The 18,929-nt window shown below is 55.6% G+C and overlaps 1 protein-coding gene across 8 annotated transcripts; it reads right to left on the bottom strand.

Moving 5' to 3' along the window:
• Positions 1-753: 753 nt before the first annotated feature.
• On the bottom strand, positions 754-14,261 carry LAIR1 (leukocyte associated immunoglobulin like receptor 1). 8 transcript variants are annotated; one of them, XM_080643352.1, is made up of 11 exons: positions 13,967-14,261; positions 11,890-12,141; positions 11,574-11,727; positions 11,133-11,168; positions 7,990-8,310; positions 7,120-7,227; positions 3,837-3,950; positions 3,699-3,741; positions 3,573-3,610; positions 3,318-3,370; positions 754-2,304 (listed from the first exon to the last, which is right to left on the bottom strand). In XM_080643352.1, exons 3-11 carry the CDS (start codon positions 11,605-11,607, stop codon positions 2,158-2,160), a joined length of 894 nt encoding a protein of 297 aa, XP_080499478.1. In that variant the 5' UTR covers positions 11,608-11,727; positions 11,890-12,141; positions 13,967-14,261; the 3' UTR covers positions 754-2,157. The 8 variants fall into 8 exon arrangements, with proteins under 8 accessions (XP_080499478.1, XP_080499479.1, XP_080499481.1 ...); XM_080643353.1 differs by having other exon boundaries at positions 11,574-11,668; positions 13,967-14,220; XM_080643355.1 differs by having other exon boundaries at positions 11,574-11,662; positions 13,967-14,118.
• Positions 14,262-18,929: the final 4,668 nt, after the last annotated feature.

The raw sequence follows: 18,929 nt of genomic DNA, 5'->3' as shown, positions 1-18,929 counted from the left end.
AATGCCATGCCAGGTGCATTTTTTAATTGGATAGAACTGTGTTGTTTTCAAGGCCACCAGCGAGATAACCACTAAGTGCACATAGGGCTGGCTCTTTAGTAAAAAGGGAAGTTCTGCTTGTAGCCTTGCTTAGAATTTGAATTCATTTTCTCTAAGCCCACCGGTGAAGCCCACCGGTGAATAAAGTGTGACTCCCCCGGCCTGTGCTCTCGGACCGCGGGACCTCACCCGAGAGCTTTCAATAAACGCGATTTTTCGCTTTACCCTGCTTGTCTTGGTCAACTTATTGGCTGCGGTCAGATTAAGTCTTACACCTCTGATTCAACCTTACACCCGCAAAGCTGCCAAAGGTAACGAGACGGATTCTCCCTTACTGTCCCCGGAGGGAGTGCAGCCCAGCCAGCACCTTGATCTTCGCCAACGAAACTGACTTCAGGCTTCTGGCGTCCTGACCTGGGAGACAATACACTGTGTTGTCGGAAGCCACGGAGTGTGTGGTGATTTGTTACAGCAGCCACAGGAAGCGAATACTCTCACTTTAGGGGAGGAGTCAATGCAAACTTACTGGGCAAAACAGCATCCAATCCCAGTCTTGAAGGGCATTAGCTAGGGGAGGGGAGGAAGGTCAGGCCAAGGACAAGGCTGGAGAGCTGGGTAGGTGCAATTTGTGTGGAGAATGCATGGTGTCCAGTGGGGATGAACCTGGGGTGGGCACAGGAAATGGGAACACGCTAGATCCGTCAGAGTGGACTAACAGCCCGAGGGACCCTCCCGTGCCATCATGGCCTCGCCACACCTGTGCCCAGTCCACACGTGTTCACGATGTGGGTGTATGCATGTTTATGCGTTTGTACCAGTGTGTGCATGTGTTTGCATGTGTGTGTGTGTGTGTGCATTTGTGCCTTCACGGGCATGTGTATGCATGTGGTGGGGGTAGGGGTGTATGCTCTGCACCCTCACCCAGCCAAGCAACCCCTTAGATGCCTACTCACTCATGACAAAGAACCACACTCAGATCAGAAATCATCGATGCCTTTTTTTTTTCTGTCTTTATTCCCTTACTAAGTTGTGAGCATCTGTGGAGGCAGAGACTGGGGACCAGGTACCATGTACCCCAGCTCCTCGTGCAGGGCTGCCATAGTTGGGTGTGTGAGAACATTTATTGATGAACAAGGTGAAGCAGGATTCAGAGACAATGAGGCATCAGAGATTCGCTGCATCAATATGGCCCAGGTTCAAGGTCAACAAGTGGAAAGTCGTTAGAGTCAGCTAGGAAGATGGTTCCAACCGCCTTGGGGGGTGGCGGAGGGGGAAGGTGGGGATTCACAGGACATGTCTGGAACCAGCTGGGTGACTGTCAGGCTGTAGCTGGGTCTCTGGAAACAGCCCACCAACTGTAGCTGGGTCTCTGAAAACTGCTGAGCAACAGTGGTTGGGTCTCTGGAAACTGCTGAGCAACTGTGGTTGGGTCTCTGGAAACTGCTGGGCAATAGTAGCTGGGTCTCTGGAAACTGTTGGACAACTGTAGCTGGGTTGCTAGAAACTGCTGGACAACTGTAGCTGGGTTTCTGAAAACAAAGGTTATATGGGTGCTCCAAGGAGCTGGTGGATTGTAGGAGGGGCCACCTGGTTAATGAACCTCCTAGGTGTTGAGTAGGGGTCCCCTGACTCCAGCTCTCGCCTCCAGGAGAAATGAATAGATGGCTGTCAAGAATGGGGTGATTCGCCCTAACTGGTTTGGCTCAGTGGATAGAGCGTCGGCCTGCGGACTCAAGGGTCCCAGGTTCGATTCCGGTCAAGGGCATGTGCCTTGGTTGCGGGCACATCCCCAGTGGGAGGTGTGCAGGAGGCAGCTGATCGATGTTTCTCTCTCATCGATGTTTCTAACTCTCTATTCTTATCCCTTCCTCTCTGTAAAAAATCAATAAAATATATTAAAAAAAAAAAAAAAAGAATGGGGTGATTCCACAGGGAAGCCCTCCTGGTGGTGCTTCGGGCCTTTGCAAGAGTGACTTGTGTCTGGGTTGGGGGCAGCCAGGGAGAGGTCAATGGGGGAAAAGGAGACTTATGTAATACTTTAAACAATAAAGAATTTAACTTTTTTTTTTTTTTTAAAGAGTGACTTGTGTCTCTAGGTGCAGAGGCCAGGTGTCCGAGTCAGCGTCTGGGAAGTTCTGCGTATGTGCTGGCAGCAGCTGTGGGCTCCGCGGGCGGTGGGGACACAGCTTGGGCTGTTCTGAGGGTGAGGGCCCGCTGGTCCAGCTGGGCATATGTCACCTCCTGGGCATCTCCTGCAGCGGGGCTCTGAGGGAGAGAGCCAGGGTGGGTTAGTGTGCCGGAGCAGAGGAGAGGGGGCAGTGGGAAGGACAGACTATGGTGGCCAGCTTCCACGTGGCCCCTGTGGTCCCACCTCCCGAATCTCCATTGTGGAGTTTCCTTCCACATAGAATCGGAGTTGGGCTGTGTGATCCATAGAATATGACAGAAGGGAGGGCATGCCACCTCCATGGAGAGGCCTCAAGACACATTGGGCTTCTGTCCTCCCTCCCGGGGGCCCCGCCTCTTGGGGGAGGCGGCTGCCACGGAGAAGCCCACGTGTGGAAGAACGGAGGCCTCCTGCCCTCAGCCTAGGAGAGTGCCATCTTGCACGTGGACCTGCAGCCCCCCAGTCAAGCCTTCAGATGAATGCAGCCCGTCATCATGACAGCAGCCTCCTGAGAGTCCGCGAGCCGGAACCACCCAGCAGATTCAATCTGCTTCCAAATTAGGACCCAAGAAACTGAGATACTTGTGGGGGGGCACTTTGGCCCTGGCTGGTGTGGCTCCGTGGTTACAGCATTGGCTGCAGACTGAAGGGTCGCAGGTTCAATCCTTGGCCCTGGTTGAGGCGTGTGTGGGAGATAACCAGTCGCTGTGACAGAGATGTTTCTCTCCCTCTCTCTCTCTCTCTCCCTCTCTCCCTCTCCCTCCCTCCCTTCCACGCTCTTTGAAAAATCAATGAAAAAATATCCTCCGGTGAGGATTGAAAAATAAAGTTGGGCCCTAGCTGGTTTGGCTCAGTGGATAGAGCGTCAGCCTGCGGACTGAAGGGTCCCAGGTTCGATTCCGGTCAAGGGCATGTACCTTGGTTGCGGGCACATCCCCAGTAGGGAGTGTGCAGGAGGCAGCTGATGGATGTTTCTCTCTCATCGATGTTTCTAACTCTCTATCCCTCTCCCTTCCTCTCTGTAAAAAATCAATAAAATATATTTTAAAAAAAAGAAAAATAAAGTTGGGTGCGTGGTTCCCCAGAAATAGGTGACTAATCCAATACTTACTGCTCTCTGCATCTCCCCCTTTTTCTCAGGAAGTGCATAGACCGTGGCCTCATCTGGGGAGGGGGAGGGGAAGAGAACAACAGTGGTCACTTCTTTGGGGTGAACCTTTAGAGGCAAATTTGCCTGAAACGTCATGGGTTTAGGTCTCCACCTCCAGCTGGAACATCCAGTAATCTTGCCCCGCCCCATTGCTTCCTCAGTGGTGCTCAATGCCAGTCCCCTTTCCCCGAGCAGCCCCCCCTCCTTGTCCCTTACTTGGTGTGCTCTCTGTGATGTCAGCAGCCGGGCTGAGCCTGAGGAGAAAGAACAAGTGAGCATGGGGGGATGGGGGGTGGGGAGAGACTGCAGGCAGAGACCTGGGAGGGGTCCGCGGGTCCTCACCTCTCCTGGGGCCTCTGCTCCTCGCCTTTGCTGTGGGGGGACTCTGAGGACAATCAGGGTGTGAATTAGGAGGGAGGCCATCTCCCCAGCACCCCACACAGCCTTCCCCGGTCACCCCGCCCTGGCCCTGAGACCTACCGTGTTTTCTCTGATGCTGACGATGGACTAAGAAGAGGACCAGCAGGAGGAGACAAAGGAGAAAGGCCACCACGGAGGTCCCAACAAGGACGTAAACGTATTTGCTCGACAGGCCTGGGAGAGCAGGGAAGATCGAACCACAGTATCCACAGGATGCATGTATGGAGCACCAACTGCATACCATGAATATGCTGGGGGCCTGTCATGTTCACACTGATGCATCTAATCTCCCACATGCCTGGTAGTCCTGTGGCATGGGACCTGCCGGAAGCCAGTTCCAGCATGTCATAATTGCAGGAGTTTCATCAAAAGGTTGATGGAACTTGGGGACTCAACAAGGGCTGTGTCACATATGTTATCATCTGTTGGGAATGGCTAAAGGCATTTCCCCCAAACCTGAATAGGATGAGTGTTTGCTGCCAGAGAGCTCAGGGCTTCTCAATCTACATGTTATTGCCTCCTACTGGCCAAACACCTGAACAGTCGTAGGCTATTCCCCAATCTGACAATATCTCCACCTTGCCCTAGGACAATTTGTGTTAATAAAAAGCAAGGGGTCTTGAGACAAGGAGAATCTCGTTTCTTCAGCCAGGCTCCTCTGACCCCCAATACCTTCCAAAATTATCTTTCATCTCTGGACTCCTTCTTAATCTACACAAAGCCTTTCTCCAGATTGCTGAACCCTTCTTAATGCTGGAACAAGAATCCCGGCAGGGACCCATCATCCCCATTTTACTAAACCCGGGTCCCGAGTGCTGAGGTCCTCTGTCCCCAGGATGTTGACAGAGCTGAGGTATGACCAATGCCCAAGCCCATTCTTTCCCTTCCCCACGAGGCACACTCTGCATCCAGGTCCTCTGTCCCCATCATTCACCGTGATTGCTAACTGTCCTTTGAATGGTCTGTGTGTCTCCTAGGAGTGAGGAACCAGGAGGACGTGCGTCTAAGGCCCGAGCTGGACAGAGGAGGCTCTGAGCCTCCAGGTCCCCCCATGGAGGTCTCCCCACTCCAGGACCCTCACCTGCTCCCTCCAGGACTGTTTTGCCTGTGGGACTTCCTGTGAGGGTGCCAAATGCCCTACATCTGTCCTGTCCAAATTAGTACCCATGCGTCACTGTATCCACTGGCATTTAAGTGAAATAAATTAAAAAGACAGATTCTCAGTGGCTCAGTGGTTGTCGACCTAAGAACCCGGAGGTCACAGGTTCGAATCCCTGGTAGGGCACATGGATGGGTTGCAAGCTCGGTCCCCAGTAGGGGGCGTGCAGGAGGCAGCCAATCAATGATGCTCTCTCATCATGGATGTTTCTCTCTCTCTCTCCCTCTTTCTTCCTCTCTGAACTCAATAAAAATATATTTTTTAGAAAAAAAGCCAGACCCTCAGCTGCACTAGCCACATTTCCAGGGCTCAGTGGCCACACCTGGCTAAGGGTGCACACTGGATGCAGATAGACCACACCCACTAAGAACAGGAAGTGCTGGCCTCCTCCTGGGGCCCCACCCCCAGGGCAGGAATCCCCATCCCTGATTTCTTCTGTCTTTCTCCCGCCAGCCTCTGCTGGGGGTGGACGGCCCTTCTGGGAGTGAGGAAGCCAAGCGCCCAGTGTCCTCCTGCTGCCTGAAGCCCTGCCCTTAGCGGGCGAGTTGATGGAGCACCAGGCCTGGTCTGGGCTTGGCGCATGCGCTGTGCGTCCACCACGCCTTTACCAGTTACCTGCTCTGCGCATGCGCACAGCACAGCCCATTTCACAGGCGATCAGACTGAGGTCCAAGAGCTCGTCCACGCACAGGGTGCGAGTCCCTCGTTTCCTCTTCTGGAACAGCGCCCCCGCGTCCTCATATCCCTTAAGAAAGCAGGAGACTTCCCCTCCCTGGTCCTCCCGCCCCGACACCTGGGACAGCCCAGGACCCAGGACCCACCCGCTGTTCCACACGCTGCTGCCTGTCCTTCCCTTTAAGACATTTAGCACAATTTACACTTAGATGTATATGCCATATGTGTAGCATGTATGTACTATGTATAACATGACCTATTTATAACAAAATTATATAATTATAATCTATAATGGGTATAAATATATATTTAAAATTATGGGATTTCACTTATACATGTATAATTTGAACTACATAAATATTTAAAAATATAAATTTAAAAGAACTTATACTGCATAAGGTATACAAGATATCAATTATACATGTTACTATATAATATAGGGTGCATATTTATGTTCACATTTGAATATATTGATTGTAGTACTACATGATATAATTTACCATAATGTACTGTATATTCATTTGTAATGTGCTTATTATATTAATCATATTACTTATATATTTAATGTATAATCAACTATATACACTAACATAAATTATAGATCTGAAACTTTACCTTGTAAATTATATATTTACTAGAGGCCTGGTGCATGAAATTTGTGCACAGTGGGGGTGTCCCTCAGCCCGGACTGCACCCTTTCCAATCTGGGACCCCTTGGGGGATGTTCAACTGCCGGTTGTGCCTAAACCGGCAGTCGGACATCCCTCTCACAATCCAGGACTGCTGGCTCCTAACGCTGGCCTGCCTGGTTTTCCCTAACCACTTCTGCCAGCCAGCCTGATCACCCCTAACCGCTCCCCTGCCGACCTAATTGATGCCTAACTGCTCCGCTGCCAGCCCGATCATCCCCAACTGCCCTCCCCAGCCGGCCCTGTTGCCCCCAACTGCACCCCTCGCCAGCCTGGTCACCCCACACACCCTGCTGTTTGGTCGTTACTGTTACTTTGATGGCATCCCGGACAATTTGTATATTCCTCTATTATTAGTATAGATATTTGTACATATAGACATACTAGAGACCCAGTGCATGTAATTTGTGCGCTCAGGGTGGTGGGGGGGTCCCTCAGCCAGGCCTGCGCCCTCTCGCAGTCCCGGATCCCTCGGGGGATGTCCTACTACCATGGGGGCGGGAGAGGCTCCTGCCACCACCGCTGCGCTCACCAGCCATGAGCCCAGCTTCTGGCTGAGCGGCGCTCCCCTGTGGGAGCGCACTGACCACTAGGGGTCAGCTCCTGTGTTGAGCGTCTGCCCCCTGGTGGTCAATGCCCATCATCGCGACAGGTCGTTCCGCTGTTCAGTCGATTTGCATATTAGCCTTTTATTATATAGGCTATGCATTTTTTGTTGTTCATTCTAATTAATTCTCCCCAGTAGAGTTGGGAGGATGCAGTCGGAACCCCAGCACAGAGCCCCCCCCCGGAACCCCTCCAAGCAGAGGTCTCTACTCACCAGCTGAGAAGAGGGGCTTTGTGTATGTGACAGGGGTGGAGCTGGGAGTGGAGCTGGGGGCAGAGTTGGGGGTAGAGCTGAGGGTGGAGCTGAGAACTCGGGGGGCTCCTGTGAACAGGGCAGGGGAAGGGCTGATGTTCTGTGGGGGCTGCCTGGGTTTCTCCCTCTCAGCCTGGCCCCTCCGCCCTAAGTGTCCACCCACAGGCCACGTCTGTCCCTCACTCAATCCCAGACAGCACCCTGAGCTATGGGGGGGGTGGGCAGGAGAGAAGGGGAGCCCTGCTCCACTCTGCTGGGGGGTCACCCCTCTCACCTCCCACCACCAGTGCCTCGTGGCCTCACAGAACCAGCAGGGAGCAGCTCCCCTGAGCCCGGGACATGGGGGAGGGGGGATGCCTGATGGACCCTGAGTCCAGGAAGTCTCGGGGGCTGATCACACACAGGGACGGACAGCTTCATCCCCCAAATCCCTCAGAGCACCATCCCGCCCTGGTCATGCCCCCCTCACTTGCCCATGGAGGGTGGACCCCAGGGGACACATTGCCTGGGCCCACAGAGCCTGGCCAAGGGAAAGGGGAGGGCACCCCCCCATCCTGAGGGGAAGGACGTGGGCCCCTTGAAGGGTGCTGTCCCCACCTGGTGGCTGGAAGCTCAGGCCCCACCCAGCCCAGCAGGGACAGCTCTGTGTCCCCTCTGAGGCGGGGGTCAGGGGCCAGGCCACCGTGGTGTCCAGATGGGACCTGACTCCAGGGCCCTGAGCCAGGGGTGAAGGCTGAGGGAGGGGAGCCCCAGGGCTGGGGGTGAACAGGGGGGCAGGGAGCCCGAGGACAGAGACGCGGCTGGGAGAGGGTGCAGGGCCCTGGGACGCACCTGAGGGCCGAGTGGAGACGTCCTCCTCTGTCAGCTGCAGCTGCAGGGCATCACTGCGCTCAGACCAGTCTGACCCTTGTTGATAGAGGCAGCGATAACGCCCAGCCTTGTCTGCACTCACTGCAGGGAAGTGGAATCTGGCCTCTGTCACCTGCGACCCATCTTGAGACACATTTTCCTGACTGTGGAGTACAGCATTTCCATCCTTCTCCAGGCGGAAGTACGTAGCCCCAGCTGGGCCCCGGCACACGAAGGTCCCAGGCCGTCCCCGGGGGATCACATGGCCTGGCTCGGCCCTGAGGGAGGGTTTGGGCAGGGCCCCTGGGAGGAAGCAGAGCAGGATCTCAGGCTCCATCATGAGGAAATCTCCAACCTCACACCCCCCGTGTCTTAAGCGTGCACATTAATGTTTTTAGCAAACTTGCAGAGTTGTGCAACTATGTCTGCAATCTAATTTTAAGCCATTTGCACCATCCCTTCCCCAAGAGACCACCCCCTCGGTCCCTCCAGAGGACTGAATTCTCATCACTCCAGTGACTTCCCCACGTTACACAAGTTCTGGTGACATCATGGGCTTTTCTCAGGGGGACAGGGGAGGTGTCAGAGCAGCCTAGGGCCCTGGACAGGTCCTCCTCCCCACGGCCACTCTCCAGGGGGACAGACAGGGCTGGGAGGGAGGCAGAGGGTGAGGGTGAGCAGGTCACTCGTGGGGACAGGGACGCTGGAGTCTGAGATGGTGGGAATGACCTGGCCGCGTCTGCAGGCAGCTGGGGGAGATTGTGGGGACCAAATGGGAGCTGAATGGCCCCATGGGAAGTCTAGTGGGGGTGGGAGTGGACACCAGCCCAGACCTGCTCACCGGACCCCAGTGGGTGAGGACCCCCGAGTCCAGGGCACGTCCTCTGAGCAGCACTCACTGAGGTTCCCTCTGCATTTCCCACCTCCCCCTCAGCCCATTTTTACTTCCTTGTGATGGAGGCTCCTGAAACCCCAAGTGTCTAAACTGGGCTGGGAGGGGAAGAGAGGGCTCTGGCCCTGAAACAGGAAGAAGGCACCCCAGTTACCCAGTCCCTGAGAGAGACAGAGCTGGCCGAGCCCCAGCACTCATTCCCTCGGTCGCCCCTCCCCTCGTTCCTTCAGCCACAGCTTAGCTCCCATCGCTCCGTTTATAGACGCCTCCTGTGCCATTGGCCCACAAACAGGAGAAACACAGGAGGACCCCTGCCTTCCTGGGCGGAAGGGCAGAGGGAGCACAGGGCTGAGTGTGGGGGCTCAGGGCTGAGTGTGGGGGGCTCAGGGCTGAGTGTGGGGGGCTCAGGGCTGAGTGTGGGGGGCTCAGGGCTGAGTGTGGGGGGCTCAGGGCTGATGTGGGGGCTCAGGGCTGAGGGGGGGAGGCTCAGGGCTGAGTGTGGGGGCTCAGGGCTGAGTGTGGGGGCTCAGGGCTGAGTGTGGGGGCTCAGGGCTGAGTGTGGGGGGCTCAGGGCTGAGGGGAGGAGGCTCAGGGCTGAGTGTGGGGGGCTCAGGGCTGAGTGTGGGGGCTCAGGGCTGAGTGTGGGGGGCTCAGGGCTGAGGGGGGGAGGCTCAGGGCTGAGGGGGGGAGGCTCAGGGCTGAGTGTGGGGGGCTCAGGGCTGAGTGTGGGGGGCTCAGGGCTGAGTGTGGGGGGCTCAGGGCTGAGTGTGGGGGGCTCAGGGCTGAGTGTGGGGGCTCAGGGCTGAGGGGGGGAGGCTCAGGGCTGAGTGTGGGGGCTCAGGGCTGAGTGTGGGGGCTCAGGGCTGAGTGTGGGGGGCTCAGGGCTGAGGGGAGGAGGCTCAGGGCTGAGTGTGGGGGGCTCAGGGCTGAGTGTGGGGGGCTCAGGGCTGAGTGTGGGGGCTCAGGGCTGAGTGTGGGGGGCTCAGGGCTGAGTGGGGGGCTCAGGGCTGAGTGTGGGGGGCCCAGGGCTGAGTGTGGGGGCCCAGGGCTGAGTGTGGGGGGCTCAGGGCTGAGTGTGGGGGGCCCAGGGCTGAGTGTGGGGGGCCCAGGGCTGAGTGTGGGGGGCCCAGGGCTGAGTGTGGGGGGCCTTGGGCTGAGTGTGGGAGGCTCAGGGCTGAGTGTGGGAGGTCAGGGCTGAGTGTGGGGGGGCTCAGGGCTGAGTGTGGGGGGCTCAGGGCTGAGTGTGGGGGCTCAGGGCTGAGTGTGGGGGCTCAGGGCTGAGTGTGGGGGGCTCAGGGCTGAGTGTGGGGGCTCAGGGCTGAGTGTGGGGGGCTCAGGGCTGAGTGTGGGGGCTCAGGGCTGAGTGTGGGGGGCCCAGGGCTGAGTGTGGGGGGCCCAGGGCTGAGTGTGGGGGGCCCAGGGCTGAGTGTGGGGGGCCTTGGGCTGAGTGTGGGGGGCTCAGGGCTGAGTGTGGGAGGCTCAGGGCTGAGTGGGGGGGCTCAGGGCTGAGTGTGGGGGGCTCAGGGCTGAGTGTGGGGGGCCTTGGGCTGAGTGTGGGGGGCTCAGGGCTGAGTGTGGGGGCTCAGGGCTGAGTGTGGGGGCTCAGGGCTGAGTGTGGGAGGCTCAGGGCTGAGTGTGGGAGGCTCAGGGCTGAGTGTGGGGGGCTCAGGGCTGAGTGTGGGGGGCCCAGGGCTGAGTGTGGGGGGCCCAGGGCTGAGTGTGGGGGGCCCAGGGCTGAGTGTGGGAGGTCAGGGCTGAGTGTGGGGGGCTCAGGGCTGAGTGTGGGGGGCCCAGGGCTGAGTGTGGGAGGTCAGGGCTGAGTGTGGGGGGCTCAGGGCTGAGTGTGGGAGGCCCAGGGCTGAGTGTGGGGGGCTCAGGGCTGAGTGTGGGGGGCTCAGGGTGAGGGGGGCAGCGCTGACCTCTCAGAGTCACAGGGGGAGGCAGCCCTGAGCTGAGACCAGAGGTCAGGGGGGAATGAGCCAAGCCGAGCACAGGAGCCCTCAGCCTGGGAGGAGGCCAAGGTAGAGACAGAACCTGGTGTTTGTGAAAGTGAAGGAAAGGCTGGGTTTCTGAGGGTAACGTAGCCAGAGGGCGTGAGGACAGACCCAGACAAAGAGAGAGGCTGGGGCTCATTCCAGCTGAAGACACACCGGGAGAGGACTCTAAGGAAAATCAGTGTTTGGCCTGGACATGAAACTTGTGTGAAAAACTCCATTTAAGAAGGCGGACTCACCCTCCTGCACATGGATCATCTGGCCCAGGCAGAGCACTGCAAGGGAAGGGCTGGTGAGAACAACGCCCAGCACCTGGGTCCTCCCGGGCTGCAATCAGGGGGCCTTCCTGGAGGCAGCGGGCCCAGCCCCGAGAATTCCCAGGCTCCCTCCTCAGCATCCCCTCTGAGCACAAGCCTGCTTCCTGCTCTGAGTTTCCAGACAAACCCCCACCCCCTCTTCCAATCAGGTCCTCAGTCAGACCCTGTCCCCACGCCCAGGCACCGGCCTCTAGGACTGACCCTCCCAGTTCACACTCAGGTCAGGGCCAGAGCTGAGGGGCCAGACCCCCAGGAGGGACCATGCGTCTCCTGGGCTGGAGTCAGACCGAGCAGGGATGGAGACGCCTCCCCAGCCACCACCCCCTCGGTCCCTGGGATGGGGTCCCTCCATCCAGGACTCACCGAGGCCCAGGAGGGTGGAGGGCCGGGGGCTCATGGCCAGCCCGCAGCCTGCGCAGCCCCGGAGTCAGGAGGAGGTGGACGAGCAGAGCCTGCAGCTGGCACGGGGCACAGGATGTGTGGGTCAGGCGGTCCCGTCGTTGCTACATAGACGTCCCTGCCCAAAGAGGAACAACTCCCTCTAGGCCTTTCCACTGCTTCCCGCTTGAGACAGGGGAGGGCTGTGGCTTCCCCAACCATTCCCCCCTCTAATTCACCGCCCCCCACCCACCCCTGCCTCCGCCCGCCCGCCAGCTGCCATGCATGGGGCTGAGCTCACCGGCAGAGGAGCCCCTGAGCGTGGACCTCCCCCTGATCTGCGGGACGAGGCGGAGCGTGGGTTTGTGCAGCCAGCTGACTTCAGTGTGGGTTCCAGCTCCCTAACGGGCCCTCTGTGCTTGTGCAAGGCCTTACTCCACTGCCCGCGGCCACGTCCTCATATTGAAATGGGAAGCCTGCCCGCTCCCTCCACGTATGTGAAGACACGCCACGTTGCCGCCCGGCCGGCGGGGCTCAGTGGGTGAGCATCAACCTGTGAACCAGGAGGTCAGGGTTCGGTTCCCGGGCAAGGGCACAGGCCCGGGTTGCGGGCTCCATCCCCAGTCGGGGGCGTGCAGGAGGCAACCGATCCATGATTCTTTCTCATCATGGATGTTCCTATCTCTCTCTCCCTCTCCCTTCCTCTCCGAAATCAATAAAAAATGTATTTTAAAAAGAAATAAAGATATGTTAAATCCCCAACAAGGTACTGAGCACATTCAAAATATACCGTGCCCCGGCCCCTGTGGCTCAGTGGTTAGAGCATCCGCCCAGGAACGGAAGTTGGATTCCCCATCAAGGGCACCGCGCCTGAGTAGGGGGTTCCATCCCCAGCCCAGGGGCAGGGTGCATGTGGGAGGCAACCCATCCATGTGTCCCTTTCACATCGATGTTTCTCTCTCTCTCTCTCTCTCTCTCTCTCTCTCTCTCTCCTCCCCCACTTTCACTCTAACAACATCCATGGAAAAAAATATCCTCGGGAGAGGATTAACAACAAAAAAATTAAAAACAAACACATATCCTACTGCCCTAGCCCGTTTGGCTCAGTGGCTAGAGCGTCAGCCTGCGGACTGAAGGGTCCCGGGTTCGATTCTGGCCAAGGGCACATGCCCGGGTTGTGGGCTCGATCCCCCCACTGGGTGCAGGAGGCAGCCAATCAATGATTCTCATCATTGGTGTTTCTATCTCTCACTCTTCCTCTCTGAAAAAAAAAAAAATCCTGCTAACAAGAGTTCTCTTCCCATCCCCACCCCCCACCCCCTGCCCTCCCCCAGTGGCGCTGGAAAAAGGAGAGGGTAGGGTGACCCGTGGGCAAATGCAAAATCCTAAAGGGATGAAAGGGTCAGGAGAGACACTGTGGGAGCTGGGCCTGGGGGTGGGGCCGCCTGGGGCCCCGCCCGCCCCCCCGCCCCCCCCCCCCCCGGCGCTGGGAGAAAGGGTGGGGGAGGGGTTCGTGCCCTGCAATGGCAATTCTATTGCAATCGAAGTGCATCAAATTAACACTGTGCACTTTAAACTTACACAATGTTCTATGCCAATTGCAACTCAATTTTAAGAAGAGAGATGTGTTTGCATCAGAATGCTTGGCATATTGAAACACCCCGGCGTGGGCCCCACGCTGAGCGGCCCTCCTCCAGGGACTGCGATGGGGTCATGACCCCCATGGACAGACCGGCCTGGCGCTGCCAGTGGCCCCGGGGCCCATCGGCATGCTGCAGCCCTGGGTCTGGCCCTCACGCACAGAGCAGCTCCGGCCCTGCTTCCTTTTTGTAAAATATACTTTTATTGATGTCAGAGAGGAAGCGAGAGAGAGAGAGAGAGAGAGAGAGAGAGAGAGAAACATCCGTGATGAGAGGGAATCATGGATCGGCTGCCTCCTGCACGCCCCACACTGGGGATCGAGTCCGCAACCCGGGCCTGTGCCCTGACCGGGAATCCAACTGTGACCTCCTGGTCCAGGGAATCGGCGCTCAACCACTGAGCAAAGACCCCTGTTTCTGAGCGTTCCCAAATGGGCGTGTCTGCAGTGGGCTCTCCAGGACAGGGTCTGATCCCACAAGGCCCAGAGGTCTCTGTGTCTTGGTGATTCCAGGGGACGCAGATGCAAAGTGCCTCCCCCGCCCCCACCCCCACCCCCCGGCCCCCAGTCATCCGGATGAGCCTGCTCCTCCGTCACCCTCCCGCTGGGAGAACCTGTGCGCCCAGCCCAGAAAGCAACCTCGGGGTGGGGCGGGGGGGGGGGGGGGGAGGAGGAGCGGGGGTGGACTCCCCCAGCCTCGATGGAACCAGGAAGGAAGACCTCGCCACCGCGCACCCACCTTGGTCTGAGGCCCAGGCTCCGGGGACTTGGCCTGCACTTGGCGGTGCGCGGGCTCGGCCTCCCACGGGCTCCCACCTGCAGCCCTGGGCGATGCAAGGCCACGTGTTCAGGGCAGGCTTTTCCACCAGCACCCCCTCGTTCCTGCGGCTCCCTGACTCCCGGAGACACGCAGGCCACCGGCCGGGGCGCGGGGGATGCAAAGTGCTTGGGCTGCTCCGAACCAACGCAGGAGGCAGCGCAGCGGACAAGTGCGCAGGATGTGGCGTGCCCGCGGCTTAAACAGAAATCACACCCCAGGAAGCGGCTTCCCCCCGCATCCTGGGCGAGCCCCTGAGCCTCCCTGGGTCGAGCCCAGCAAGGGGCCCCGCTTCCTGAACAGGAGCCCGGGGCCATGCCAGGCACCCCCTCTCCCAATCAGAGCCTCACAGGGGGGCAGCTCTGTCCCAGCCCGTCTCCCACCTGCGCACGCCGTGGTTTTATCACGTGCTGAACTCATGTCAACACTTACTTTTTAAAAATATATTTTCTTGATCTTTACAGAGAGGAAGGGAGAGGGACAGAGAGCTAGAAACATCGATGAGAGAGAAACATCGATCAGCTGCCTCCTGCACACCCCCTACTGGGGATGTGCCCGCAACCAAGGTACATGCCCTTGACCAGAATCGAACCCGGGACCCTTGAGTCTGAAGGCCGATGCTCTATCCACTGAGCTAAACCGGTTAGGGCAACACTTAATTTTTTAAAAAAAATTTTATTGATTTTTTTACAGAGAGGAAAGGAGTGGGATAGAGAGTGAGAAACATCGATCAGCTGCCTCCTGCACACTCCCCACTGGGGATGTGCCCGCAACCAAGGTACATGCCCTTGACCGGATTCAAACTTGGGACCCTTCAGTCTGCAGGACGATGCTCTATCCACTGAGCCAAACCGGTTAGGGCAACACTTAATTTTTTTGAAAAAATATATTTGTATTGATTTCAGAGAGGAAGGGAGAGGGAGAGAGAGACAGAAACATCCATGATGAGAGAGAATCACGGATCAGCTGCCTCTTGCACACCCACACTGGGGATCGAGCCCACAACCCAGGGTGCCCTTATCTGGAATTGAACTGTGACCTCCTGGTTCATAGTTCGATGCTCAACCACTGAGCCACGCCAGCTGGGCAACACTTAATTTTATTATTTATTTATTTGTTTGTTTGTTTGTTTGTTTGTTTATTTATTTATTTATTTATTTATTTATTTATTTATTTATTTCCCGGCTGGTGTTGCAAGCCTGATTGACATGCAGGAGGCAGTCGATCGGTGATTCTTTCTCATCGTTGATGTTTCTATCCCTCTTCCTCTCTCTGAAATCAACTTTAAAATGTATTTTTTTAAAAGCTTAATTTTTCAAACTCCCCTCCTTTCCTTAACTGGAAGGTCTTATTACAGCATACACTATTTCTTTACCGATGAAGCATGAAGTATGTTATTCTTGCGGAATAAAATAAAAATTGCAGCTCACAGATTCAGTTGGTTACCGGGCAATGGGCCCATTACTGCCTGTCGCCACGAAGCCAATAAGCAGAGGTTGAATCTTTTGTGAACTTTGATTAATCAGGTAGCCAGCCCGCTTCCCTGGCCGGTGTGGCTCAGTGGATAGAGCGTCAGCTTGCAGACGAAAGGGTCCCGGGGTCGATTCCGGTCAAGGGCACGTACCTTGGTTGCAGGTTCCCCCCGCCACCCCCCGCCCCCGGCCCTGGTTGGGGCTCGTGCAGGCAGGAGGCAACCAATCGATGTGTTTCTCTCACATCCATATTTCTCTCTGTCTTTCCCTCTCTCTTCCACCTCTCTCTAAAGATCAATGGGAAAATGTCCTCGGGTGAGGATTAACACAAGAAAAAAACAGGGACCTCTTGGTTCATGGATTGATGCTCAACCACTGAGACACACCAGCCAAGCTGAATATCTTAATACATATTTCTCAATAAGCATATATGTGCATTTCTGCTAGTATACACTAGTGGCCAGATTATTATGATCTCTGAACGCATAATAATCTGGCCACTCTGTGTATATATGTGTGTGGTGTGGTGTGTGTGTGTGTGTGTGTGTGTGTGTGTGTGTGTATATATATATATATATATATATATATATATATATATATATATATATATATATATATTAGAGGCCCTGTGCATGAATTCGTGCATGGGTGGGGTCCAGCCAACCTGGCCAGGGGGAGGGGACATGGGCAGTTGGCCAGCCTGCCTGCTGGTTGAACTCCTGGCCGAGGGAACAATTTGCCTATTAGCCTTTTATTATATAGGATATACACTGAGTGGCCAGATTATCATGCGTCCAGAGATCATCATCATCTGGCCACTCCGTGTAAATCTGGGCGTGTAATTGTTTTTCTGATGCTGTGCAATTATTCAACTTCTGTGGGTACCGCCAAACACTTTTCAAAGTGATGGTACGCCCCTGGCTGGTGTGGCTCAGTGGGTCGGGCGCCGGTCTGTACGCCCAAAGGTCACCGGTTCAGTTCCCGGTCAGGGCACGTGCCCGGGTCGCTGGCTCGAACCCCGGTCAGGGGCGTGCAGGAGGCAGCTCACCGATGTTCAGCTCTCACACTGATGTTTTCTCTCTCTCTCCCCCTCCTTTCCTCTCTCTAAAAATCAATTTTTAAAAATCTTAAAACAAACAAGCAAGCAAACGAAGTGACGGTCTCGGTTCATACCAGTGCATTCCAGTGTCCTGGTCACCTTCTCACCAACCTCGTCCAGTCCCCACCCCTTGATTTTAGCTACACTGTTGGGGGCAGAGGCATCTTTTGGCTTTAGCTTGAATGTCTCTGATGACTAACGCCACTGGGGACACTTCCATGAGGTTTGGGTCGACCAGAGGTCCCTTTTATTTCCGTAAACTGTCTATTTGGGTGTTTGTTTTTTCCCATTTCCTCATTCAAATGGGCTTTTTTTTTTTTTTTTTGTAGAGAGCTTTCAATTCCCCTGTTTTGCCTATGAGTTCTTTTTTTTTTTTTCAGAAACATTCACTGTTAGCATCTACTCCTCTAGCTGAGGTTACACTGTCTGGCTGGTGTATTTGGAAGAAGAGAATTTCCAAATCTCCTTATGATCCAGTTGATCTATATTTTTCATTTATTTTAGAGAGGGAGGGAGAGAGAGAGAGAGAGATGTGAGATACATGAATCGGTTGCCTCCCATACCCACCCTGACTGGGGATCGAACCCGAAACGTGGGCGGTGTGCCCTGACTGGGGATCGAACCCGAAACCTGGGCGTGTGCCCTGACTGGGGATCGAACCCATGACCTTCAGGCGCATGCAATGATGCTCCCACCACTGAGCCACACCGGCCAGGGCTTCATTTTTTATTGTTGACACTATTACAGATGTCCCCCATCCCTCCCTCCCTTTGCTTCCCTTCACCCAGCCCCTGCCCCACCCCAGGACTATTGTGTGTGTCCATGGGCTATGCATGTATGTATACAAGTTCTTTGGTTAATCTCTTCCCATCCCCCGACCACCACCCCTCTGAGATCCGTCCATCTGTCCCATGTATCCATGCCTTGGACCTATTTTGTGCGTCCATTCATTTTGTTCATTAGATTCCACATATGAGTGAGCTCATGTGATGCTTGTCTTTCTCTGACTGGCTTATTTCACTCGGCATAATACTCTCCAGGTCCCTCCATGCTGTCTCACAGGGTAAGAGATCCTTCTTCTCCTTCTTCTTCTCCTTCTTCTCCTCCTCCTCCTCCTCCTCCTCCTCCTCCTCCTCCTCCTCCTCCTCCTTCTTCTTCTTCTTCTTCTTCTTCTTCTTCTTCTTCCTTACAGCTGCATAGTATTCCATGGTGTAAATGTACCACAGCTTTTTCATCCACCCATCTGCTGAGGGGCACTTCGGCTGTTTCCAGATCTTAGCTATTGTGAATAATGCTGCTCTACCTTTTCATTGTTAATACTAGAGGCCCAGTGCAAGAAATTCGTGCATGGGGGAGGGGGTGGTCCCTCCGCCCGGCCTGCACCCTCTTGCAATCCAGGACCCCTCGGGGGATGACCGACTGCCAGTTTAGGCCCGATTCGGCAAAGATCAGGCCTAAACTGGCAGTAGGACATCCTGTCACAATCTGGGACTGCTGGCTCCTAACCGCTGGCCTGCCTGCCTGCCTGATCACCCCTAACCACTCTGCCTGCCTGCCTGATTGCCCCTAACCGCCTCTGCCTCGGCCCCCACACCCAGAACCCAGGCTTCCCTCCTCTGGCCGGCCGCGGGTGGCTTCCCCTGGGTGGGACCCCAGCTTTATCTGGAAGGACATTGGACGTCCAGAAGATGTCCGGTTGATCCAGTCTAATTAGCATATTACCCTTTTATTAGTATAGATTGATGCTGCTATAAGATCTACTTTTCAAAAAAAAAAAGGGGGGGAGAGACATGGAGTTTTTTTTTACCAAAGCTTCCTTTGCATGGGTATTTCTCATTAAATGAAATAAATATAGGGTGTCCCAAAAAAATGTATACACACTTTTTGTGTATAATCCGATTTTCATCTAAACTACTAGTTAGTATATCCGCACGACCACTTCACGGAGAAGAATTGGAGGAAGGAATAAAAACCACAGCTAACACGTCCCGAGCACTTGCCATACGCCAGACACCATCCTGAGTCCTCCATGCGGACGGTTTCCTTACTTCTCACCACGACTCTGTGAAGGAGTTTTCTGTATGAGACCCATTTTACAGATGAGAACACCGAGGCTCAGAGGGTAAACGCATTGGATTAGTGTTGCATGTCAAGTGAGACGTGGAGCTGGATCTCAACCTGGGGGGACCCCATGTTCTCACCTACCATATATTGTCTCTTTATTATATTTAGCAAGAATAGAATAAAATAGCCCGGCCGGCATGGCTTGGTGGTTGAATGTCAACTTATGACGCAGGAGGTCACGGTTCGATTC

This window comes from Plecotus auritus, assembly GCF_963455305.1.
Source record: "Plecotus auritus genome assembly, chromosome: 10".
In the NCBI taxonomy this organism is placed as follows: Eukaryota; Metazoa; Chordata; class Mammalia; order Chiroptera; family Vespertilionidae; genus Plecotus; species Plecotus auritus.
This window is presented reverse-complemented; position numbering and strand designations above follow the sequence as displayed.